We start from the raw sequence: 10,847 nt of genomic DNA, 5'->3' as shown, positions 1-10,847 counted from the left end.
AAGCAGACACTACATACAAATGATTTCATTAACCGTTTAGTGTTTCTTCCAGTTCTGTACTTTACACCTTAAAAAAACCACAAATTGGAGAAACATTTATCATTGCGAGTTGGGTGACGTAGGTAACATCTGGTTAAAATGCCAGAAGGTGCTGGAGGGTTTGCTAGGCGAGGGGCCCTTGCGGGCTACTCACTTACTTGCTGTAACTCCCTGGGGTGGCTGGGGGTGTTTTGGAGAGGCCAGAGAGGAAAGTGTTCAGGGGCCGATGACTGAAAGGCAGGAAAAGCCTCCCTGAGAGCAAGCAGAAGTAAAAGCAAAGCCTTGTGGGAACTGTCAGCGTGGGTGTAACTTGCTAGAGGTTTGGGTTTTCCCCTCCTCCCGTGGCAGCAGAGCCTGCATCAGTAGCGTTCTGACTTTCAGCTCCCCTCACGGCTCTACTCTGTTTGTGCAACCCTCCTCCTCAGACCAGCCCTGACAAAAGCTTAAAGAACTTTGTGATGACTCTAAGTGTCGTTAAGCGAATGGGGAAACGGTGCTGAACCTGTCACTCAAAGGGCTCGTGGAGTCAGTACAAGAACTTGTCTAGCTTTTCTTTAGCACTTCCCTGGGGTTAAATTCTCAGCCCTTTTGAATGTATTTATTTTCTTTCAGCATACCAAAGAAACCACCCATTTAAAAACATTTGCTTTAAAAAAACTCAACCCATCCATAATCAAAGACAAATCATATTTTCTGGAATTCAGGGGAGGGAAGAAGCAAGGATTCACATTTTAGATTTTGAAAGAAACAGTCACCTTACCTCTAGATGCAATTCAGACCTTTATTATTTTCAGATTTTTATTCTTCTAATGGAAGAAAACTACTTCAGCCCAACTCTTTCTATGCTGCCAGCACCACTTTCACACAGTCCAAAGGAAGCAACACCTATACCCGCCCTCTGTTTACATAACTGGCACGTCCAAAGCAGAATGACTGCAGCAAGATGTCCCACACCAGGCACAGAGCTAGCAAGAGACAGAAAAACAGGATATAAAAGCAGCTGCTTGACTCAAGGTAAGTGATGGCCACACATGACGCATAATAAATAAATTTTAGTAACTCCAAAACACTTCTGAGCAAAAGTAAATTAAAAATGAGCATATCTTAATGCGAGCTCACACTGAGCTTATCAAAAGACACCGGGTAGGAATAGGATTTGTCTCTCCTAATATTGTTTATAGTGTGTATTTAAGAAACAAATATCACACTTCCAACCTCTGACTCCATTAGAAATACGAACTTCTGAATCCACCTGAATGTTTCAGAGACTGTCTAAGGTTTGAGAATTCTTGTAACAGGAGAAACTTCTTTGTAGGCACAATAAGACCTAACAGATGTTCACGTTTACACATGCTTTCCTCCCTACATGCATGTTTTCTCTGTTTATGTAGGAATTCTGTGCCTCCCCCCCCCCCCAGTAAGATTGGCATCTAAGACCTTCTGCGGTCCAACAGGTCTTAGAAGGCCTCTCTGGAGAAATCTCCCTTCTGAAAGATTTTGGCATGTCTAGCAAGGGCATATGTGCAAATGCAAGGAGCTCTCCTGGAGATACCCTTGAAGGTATTCAAAACCCGACTGCGCATGGTCCTGGGCAACCTGCTCTAGGTGACCCTGCTTGAGCAGGGGGCTTGGACAAGATGACCTCCAGAGGTCCCTCCCAACCTCAACCATTCTGAGATTCTCTGGGTACAAGCCCAGGGCTGTGGGTGATGGAGAGAAGCAGAAATGGAGACATACATTTTATCCACATTGAAAATTTTTCACGCTCTCCTGTCCTCATTTGCCTCTGCACAATCCCATGCCTCTTTTCCCCAGTTTTCCCTGCTCTGGTGAGCAGCCACTTCATTCCCTTTCCTCCCTACAGTATTATCAAGTAGGTGAACCCTGAAGACAACTTTGCAACAATTCACCAGGAGTTTCTACTCAGACGTGGCAACCAAAGAAAAAACAGTTGGAATTTCATCAGTCAAGACCCTTTGGAGATACCCGTGGGGAAATTGTCAGGAAGCAAACATTGAAAAGCTAGCAACAGAAGTGCTGCTTAAAATAGAGACATTCGTATACCTCTCCCAAACTTGGACTTGCCTTCCTAGAAGATGTACTGTATTTAAATTATTTTTTAAGAATCTAGGAAGGATGTGAAAAACAAGCTCACCACAAGAGACAAGGTGCAACCTTAACTGTGAAGCAGCTACAAGATTTCTAGTTGCCAGCAATGCCACAGCATCTCTCCAAACCTGTTTTAAATGGCACAAATAATAAAAAAACCCTACAGGTTTTATTAAAAAGTGACAAATATTCTACATATGCCTGCTTTATCTACAAAATGTTTAGAATTGGAAACAAAGGAAGAGTGAAGGCTGAACATTCATAAATGGTAGAGGTAATGGAAACCTGGGCTATTAATTTTCAGCACTGCACAGATGGTAGGAAACAAGGGCACACATGGATATCCAAAAAACCACCATAAAAGACATTTAATTTTCTGACTGAGCTTAATAAACATGTGGAAATACTTTCCAGGCATGTTAATTAAAGTAGTCATAACATGCATGAATGCTAAAAGAAGGCCCAGGGCTGGGAGAGGAACGAAGGATGAACTGTCTGACGGTGTTCATTATATAAGGTATCATCTACCGTCTCAGAAGAAGGGATTTTAAAACCCTCTGAAGATACAGAGCATTTTCTAAAAACAACTTCTGAACATCAGCATCTTGTTTTGAGATTATTCAAACAGCAGTAGCTTCTATCATCCACTCACTTCTGGGGAGAAGGGCAACTACAGAGTGTGATATCTAAAAATACACGACCTCTTTCGTGTGATATGCTGCCAGATAATTACCAGAATTGCACACCTGGCTTAATGTTAGAATTACTTGGTTGTCTTCAAGTATTGTGAGTTTTAACATTGGCAGAAATGCTCAAGGCCTCCAATCGGTACAATTTTAAGTCATAAGCAGTAATCGTAAATTATCATTCTGAAAGTTACTTGGTCACCCCATAAATTCCTTAGCACTGTAATACTTTTTTCAGCGCACTGAGCCTTGACCTAATGACTACCCTCTAGTGATCCAAGAGCGGGCTTTATGTTTGTAGGCACCGGACTTTAAGGAGTCTTTGAATAAAAGCCGTAAGGCAGATATGTAATGCATCTAACAATCCACCGGGGAACTCAAACACATTAATGCTTTAGCCAGCCATGTACCTTTAGGCTTCAGAAGAGAAAAGAAAATACCCTAATTATTAAACCGCCCATTCTTCCCAATAATTTTAAATCACAGACTGAATAAACATTTTGGGTAGTTCAATAACAACCTGTATGTAGTCTATCTAGGAAAGGAAGAGTTAATGGACATAGCAGATGATGGGAGAGTTTCACCAGCCTTCCTAGAACACGCCGGCTGGTAGGGCCCTTGACAGCAGCAGCTGCAGGCGCTCTCACAGCCTGCTCCCCAGCTCAGCTGCCACATTACATATCGGGATACAAGGCACCTCTCTTGGCCTTACAGCTGTCTCCCTCAATGGATTGCCCAGTTCACTGCTTCCAGACATCACCAATTCCTCCCTGCTCAAATCCTCTTTGCACGCTCACTTTCGTGCGGCTTCTAGTTCCAACCTGCCTCGGGGACAGAGGAATGGTCAAATTCCGGACTACCTTTGCAGAGGCGAGAAACAGAATCGTTTTGTTCTGGCATTCAGGCTGGAAACCAGATAATCCTATAAGTGAGCTGAACCAGTCACAGTGTGAAGCTTTCCGAGAAAGCAGTTATAATTTCATAACAAACTTCAAAATAAATATGGTAAACGTGCCTAAGTCAAAGACTCCTCTTTGAAGGATACCAGAGATAGCCATCTTCCTAAACAGATTTTTACTTCCTTTAGTGGAAACAAAATACTGTGGATAAGTGCTGAGACGTGTCTCTAAGTGAACTCATATTCAAAAGTGAGGCTCTTATCTTCACAATCTTCTCGCTGCGATAGAGTGGGGTAAGCAAAGCCAAGGTTAGATACTGTTCGGCTAACAATAGAAGCATGTGGTGCCTTTCAGAGCACGAATGCCAGTTTTTTACTGCAGGTGCTCTTGTGGTGTGGCCACAGGAGGAAAGCGATAACTGACATCCTTTTCCATTCAATTTACAGTCAAAAGAGTGTTTGTCATTTAGTAGTTGACTGGCTGAAGCTCAGCCCATATGGTAGCTGTTGTTCGGCAAAGGAAGGAAAAAAAAAACCAAGTACAGTACTTAAACTGGAAAGAACAGGCAGTCTGTGCATCAGCTCGAAGCTTCAAGGGGATTCTGGCCCACTTTCATTCATATTTAAATGTGCACGTTCACACTGGGGACAGGGACACCGAGCCATATTTCCTAATACTGCAAATTATTGCTTTACTTTAGGTCTTGTGTGTTATACACAAAGAGGGGGGAAAAAAAAGTGAATGCAGATTTGCATCAGTGTCCCATGAGGAATGTTGAAGATTAGAAGTAAAACCAGCTGGAAAATACATAAAGAGCACAACACAGACTACAGTCTGGTTCTTTTTTCAGAACATTTCCCTCCCATTTGCCTTCTGATCAGCAGCTCTAAAAGGCCCAGAAGTCGCTGTCTACAGCATGTAATTCTGTACACAAAGAAATCAAACACAAACTGCACAGATCATTTTAAATACATCTATGAGGTGAAATGTAATTCTGAATGGAAATGTCTGGACTTATGAGGAAAAAAAAAAAAATCACTGTTTTTTCTTTCCAGTCTTCTTGGGAAAAGATAGGCTGTTACCAACATTTCCTTAAACACATTAAAAAAAGTTTAAAATGGCAAATACCTCCCATGGACTCTTACGGAGAAAACAGTATTTTGAACAAGAAACTGAAAGAACGACATTAAAATGAAAAGGGTAGAAGGATGATTTCAGGTTAGTTTTAGCTTGGGGGGAGTACTGCAAAATAAATGAACGCTCAATACAGCGCGCACTGGCTGCTTGCAAAGAACACGCAATCTTGCTGGTCTTTTGGCTTGTATTCTACAGCTATGGAGCTTCCCAAGAAAACAAGGAAGAAAGGAAAATGGGCAAAGAGAAAAATCAGCAAGCTAGAAGGAGGGAAAGGAAAAGGGGACAAAGCTGATCTTTTTCACACTTGGATTTCACTACTGTCCAGCCAAGTTTTTTAAAACATTTCTGGTATCACTGGGGACCTGGAACTGATACATGGCTCAAAGTGGAGATGTGGTTATTAAAACTGTGATTAACAATCGCAAGTGCGGGGCTTGTGAAATTATGCTTTTCCTGTGCAAACGAATCCCAGAGATAAGGAGCTTCACAGAAACTGTATTTGCACATCGCCGTACACATTGGCAGCTACTGCAAAGCAGCTTCAATTTTTGTCCATTTTCCCTTTAATTTAGGATAGGACACAGATCACATTAATAAGCCCAAAAGGGCATGTGCCAGCCTGAAATGAAATCAAAAATGGTCAAAAATAATTTCTACAGTCTTCCAACTAGTTCCCAAACTGTCCAGTGTGTGTACCTTGCAATCATACCTTCTTAGGAACAGTTTTCTCTCCCTCTTGCACATGAAAAGCCATACAAACATAACAGGCAACTGCCTGAATATGCAGGAGGAAGAGTGAAAGTGACTGTACACAAACTGCTCTCAGACACACAAGCGACCTGAAAACACTGGTTTGATTTGGTTGGTTTTAATGCCATTATACGAGGCATTAATTAGGCATTAGAAATTAATACCAATAACACAGAAGACCCGTATCGCCCAAAAGGTAAAATGCACACAAGCCAACACATGGAAGGACCAACAAAGGAAAGAGGTTTTCTTTGCTTCAACCCAGTAATAGGCTGTGGCAAGAATATTAAGTTCTTCAGACTCAGAAAAATCACAGCTCGTCGCCCCTTGCATTACCCTGGATAACAACATGAAGGTATTCACTAGAGAAACGGATAGGCACCATTCAGAGGTACTTTGACAGAACCGTTTGCAAGAAGCTCCACTGAAAACATGTTAAGTGAGAAAATTGTCTTTGTTGGGTCACGTAAAACTGACCTTTTCTATAAACGAAGGCCATTTGCTGTGCGTAAACCCATACATTTTGATTTTTTGCAATGTTTCAGAAATGTAAAAGTTGGTCATTGTGGAAAAGAGTTTCTCTTTGCTGTTGTGTTTCAGGCTAATTAATAAAGCTATTTAGATCACAGAATTAAAAGAAAACACCTAAGTCACAGCTCAGCTAGATGTGCATACTACATGGGTTGGCATATAATGGACATGTTAGGAACATTAAATGAGGCTATGTGTATCCCAATTTACTACCTTTAAAATACTGTTTTGAGCAGCTAGAAGTTTGTTGCACATCTAACAGTATTAATATAAGCACGTTGTTATTCCATACTATATTTCTGCAGGTTTTATTAGCAAGGCCAGGAGTCAACATCAGTGATTTACGGTCTGTAAAAAGGATGATGTCATTGAAATGTGAAGAAGGTCAGAATCCCCAAAGACAAATTATCTTAACAATAGAGTGAGATCATTCCATATACTTGTCTGCTCCAAGGGGCAATAATCAAACAGAACTACATGTAAAGCCTATACTGAGCATTAGATAAAAGCTACAGAGGCAGCACTTTTTCCAACGTAATACAGTATAGTGCTGTAGACTTTGCTCTGAGCTTCACTCATGAAAAAGCTTACTCAGCAAGGGTCCCAATCCCATTTATTTTTGCTAAAACATTACAAAGAAAATGTTATAAACATATGTAAGCTTGAATAGAAGATCTGGTTCCATTTCAAACAGAAGCACTGATACCTACATGGAACAAAATCATGGGGCTCATTAAAAAAGGAGAGTTTGCCTTCAAACCTTCATGTAAGGTTTAATATACAGCTTTTCCCTGCACTAAAATTCTACAGGCCGGTTGAGATCCAAATCTGCATAAAGAATAAAATCCCCTATTGATTTTCATAGGTTCTCAACCAGAATAAATCAGTTTAACTTCTTTGATTTAAAGGAGCTACAACACTAGCTAACTAATGTTACCTACCAAGACAACACAATTATACAAGTTTACAAAATCTGAGGAAAGATCCACATTTTTGTTACTGCTTGAGTAATTTCTACGGGATCTTACTGGTTGCATCTTCATTACCTCCTGCAACATTTTCCTGCCGGTGTGGGGGGTGGAGGTTCCTGTGTTGTGGTGAAAAGAAAAGCTGTCTCTACGGAACAGGGAGTGATGCTAATCATCTCCAACAGGAATGAGCAGTTCATCAACACATTCAAAGACCAAGACTGTTTTTAAAAATGATTAATTAATTTGTAACAGTAGGTCTCCTCTTATTTATTAGTGATAAATGTTGAATTGTTAGCTTGCCTCTTTCATCTCAAATAAATACAAATTGCCAAAGTTCAGTGCTTCTACAGTGAAAAAGAAGTCCTACATAGTCCGTTTAATGAAGAATTGCAATTGTGCTCCTGCATGAGCTAACTAGCTTCCTGGATGTGGGTGTTTCATTTAAACTTCTAAGAGGACATCAAAACGCATTTACATGAATACAGATCATTGCTTCCGCTGGGTGATTTAAATGCATCTTACAGCTGTGGAGAAGGATTTTCTCAGTATTCAAAACATCCTTCTTAAGAAAAGGAATTATTAAGTTATTACTTTCTTTTTATATACATCAATAAAATTAGACTCACCTCTGAAGCCCCATATTCTCTTAGCAGCAACCCTCATCCTCCTTCCATTTGCCCCTTACCAGAACTCTAATACTTTTGCCTGACAAACATTTTGTGGCACATTCTGAGTTTACAGTGAATGCTCCTCCAGGTGGTAGACATGCTTCACAGCTATTCCCACCTGATGCTATCACAATATCCCAGCACAGCCTATGGAGTTTCTAAAATCAGGTCTTTCCATTACTGATTAATACTGGTGTGCTGGAAGACTGACCATCACGAGGAAAGAGACCCCTCTATGAAATATGTTGCCTCTGGGTATCCCTTCTAGAAGGCCAGGATAATCTTTTTTTTTTTTTTAAAAACAAGCGAACAAAACCCAAGGCTGTTCCTTCAGCAAGAAGTGCTGAGAGTGGAAACTCAGTTTTGGACTTCTTTCATGAGGCAGTTAAATGTTTGCTCACTTTGCAGATCATCTGTGTGGGTGAAGGTGAATGATGCAGCCCTATCAGTTGATCTCAGGAATGCGGTCCATTAAAGAACCATCCTGCCCTGAGGGACCCAACAGGGCGTATGTATGGAAGGCTGTATGAATTAATGCTGCATAAACTGGTAATGACTTCTGATTAGATATTATAATACATCCCTGAGCAATCAGCATAGAAAAAAACACCCCAGATTTTGCCACCAGTTCCTCCTCTGCTACACAATCCACAAATCATTCATTTCACTTCCCACAAGCATGCATTTAACTTTTTAAAAAAACCATTGCACAGCAAATTATGTAGTGTTCAAAAAGACATTTGCCAGGGCTGAAGGAAAAGAGAAAACACATTTTTTGATAACTTGATGAGTTCCTGGGATGTTCCCCCCTATTTTTGTATCTGAAAAGAAAAGCAGCATGCTCTTTGGGAGTGTCCTTGTAAGTCAGTGATGACTATCATCACCAAGAGGTTTGATATAGCAGCATCAGAAAAGGAAATATGGCACAATAGGGGAAGTCCCCGTCTTTGCCTTGAAACACTGAAAATATACCTATGATTCAAAAGATTTGTTTAAATCCACAGAGTAAAAGGCATGCAAAATAAACAACCCCCCCTTACTTTGCTGTAATTCTAAAAAAAGCTTTTTAGAGGATAACATAAAGCCAGTGTAGCTCAAAGTCATGGAAAACATCCTTTGATTTGGAAATTAACAAAAGTTGCAGAATTTCAATCTCTAAGTATCAGGAAGTCATTATTTCTGCAAACCTCCTCTGTAACAACTCCATCAACCTTTCAAAAATAGTATTTGTTGTAGCAAAAAGGCCTTTGAACCTACCAAATTCTTATTTTCTCTTCTATAATGTTACCTCTGGTTGCACAACTTTTGAATGTGAAGTTTGCCCATTTATCCAGTAATCATCTTTCTCTCTTCTGGCCCTGATTACTGCTTCATCTACAACAGCATTTATTGTCAACAAAAGCAGAGTGTGAAGCTTACGCTGTGACTTTTTGCCCTTTCATTACTTATTCAGGATGATTAAAGCCGACCTGAAATAATTAAAATTGATTTTTACACCTGAAATATCAAACAACAACTTGTCATTTCTCTCCCTTTCGTTGAAGTGCTGGATAATGATGTTGTGCAAGACAAACATTAAGTCTTTCTCTCTCTCACTGAGCAAAGAAGAAAGGCCAATTCATAGGAATCGGTGAGAGAAGGAAAGCTCTAGTTCAGTTTGTAGCCTCATTTGGTATCACTTGCCCAGTCCCCCAAAGATTTAGCTTAAGTGCTTCGATTCACAGAAGTGATGACTCGAGACTTCGCTAGTAAAAGCACAGTACAAACACACTTGTTTGCTCTGAGGCAAGCTAGGGGCTAAAGGAGGGTTGTATTTTGAGAAAATCTTTATAAAATGAAATCCAAGGTCTAAAAATTAAAATAGGACAAACAATTCTCTAAACATTTACCCTGATAAAAAGCAGAGGTAACTCAGTATATATCCAGCAAGGAAGGAAGAATCAAGACTAGCATTTCCCCCACAACAGCTCGATATTTTAGCAGATTTACTGTCAGCCTCCAGCCCTTCTGCTTTGGATCATGCAGACTCAGATCAAGAATTGAATCTAGAGGAAAAAGGCATCTGTTCAGGGACTATTAGCAGCTCTTTGTTTTATAAAGTGACCAAATTTTCCAAAGGATTCAACATTTTTTCTTTTTAAATAAGGATTTTGCAAGAAGCTTATCTGCAATGAAAAAATACCACCACCACTTTATAAAAAGTATTACAAAAGTCACTTTTACAGTTACAGTAAAAGACCACAACACAGACATTAAGAGTCTGTCCTTCAAAACCACGGGTCTTTCATTTACTTGGTGGTTTGGGATTTTTTGTTTGTTGCTTTTAAAGTAAAATACTATATTTGGGGGTTCTCGTACGCATTTGGTTTTTTCTGCCATCATGGTGAAGCTGCAAACATTTTCATGTTTTTCTCTAATTTGGTGCCAACATCAAGCTGGAAACTTTTTTTTTTTTAAATGAAAACAGAGATTCTGATGAAATACAAGACCTGAGGTTTTTAGGAAAAACAAAATATCACAAGATTTGTCATAAAAACATGGAGTTGGCAACAGTAACAGTCTCCTTATGCACAGTAGCTTGCTATTTATAGGAGTGCTCACAAGTCTGCAGACATACTTCTGCTCTCCAGTAATAAACCTATGAAGAAAAAAGGCTCAGCTAGCATTATCACAGATACCTGTCACTTTGTAAGTCAAGAACAAAATGAAAGTAGCACAAAACCCAGATCCTCGTCTGGCAGAAATCAAAGAGGACTCAACTGAAGTCACATAAACCACAATGAATTACCCAAAATGAGATCCTGGTCCTAAATCTCAATCTATGTATAATAAAAACTGAAGGCTAGGCTGTATTACATACACACTTCCATGTAATCGGCTACAGAGAAGTGCATATCCTCCAGGGAGGCAACACCAGGGAGTCAATTTGCCACACTAATGCAAATGCCATGTCAGCCACATGGCCGCGCTGAAGAGTGTCTGACAAAGCATGTATGATTTTCATACTGCTCAGTGATTCTTTCAACTGTTGAGTGATTTTCTTCACTGAACAGCTCC

The 10,847-nt window shown here is 40.1% G+C and overlaps 1 protein-coding gene across 1 annotated transcript in view; it reads right to left on the bottom strand.

Moving 5' to 3' along the window:
* Positions 1-784: 784 nt before the first annotated feature.
* EFL1 (elongation factor like GTPase 1) overlaps positions 785-10,847 on the bottom strand; it is a 103,236-nt gene continuing 93,173 nt past the window's right edge. The window contains exon 20 of the mRNA XM_076347893.1: positions 785-1,004. Coding sequence (XP_076204008.1) covers positions 942-1,004 — 63 coding nt within the window. The 3' untranslated portion in view covers positions 785-941. The remainder of the gene's footprint in view (positions 1,005-10,847) is intronic.

The sequence above is a fragment of the Aptenodytes patagonicus genome, chromosome 10 (genome assembly GCF_965638725.1).
Source record: "Aptenodytes patagonicus chromosome 10, bAptPat1.pri.cur, whole genome shotgun sequence".
Lineage (NCBI taxonomy): Eukaryota > Metazoa > Chordata > Aves > Sphenisciformes > Spheniscidae > Aptenodytes > Aptenodytes patagonicus.
The sequence above is the reverse complement of the archived record's forward strand: the minus strand, read 5'-3'. Positions and strand labels throughout refer to the sequence as shown.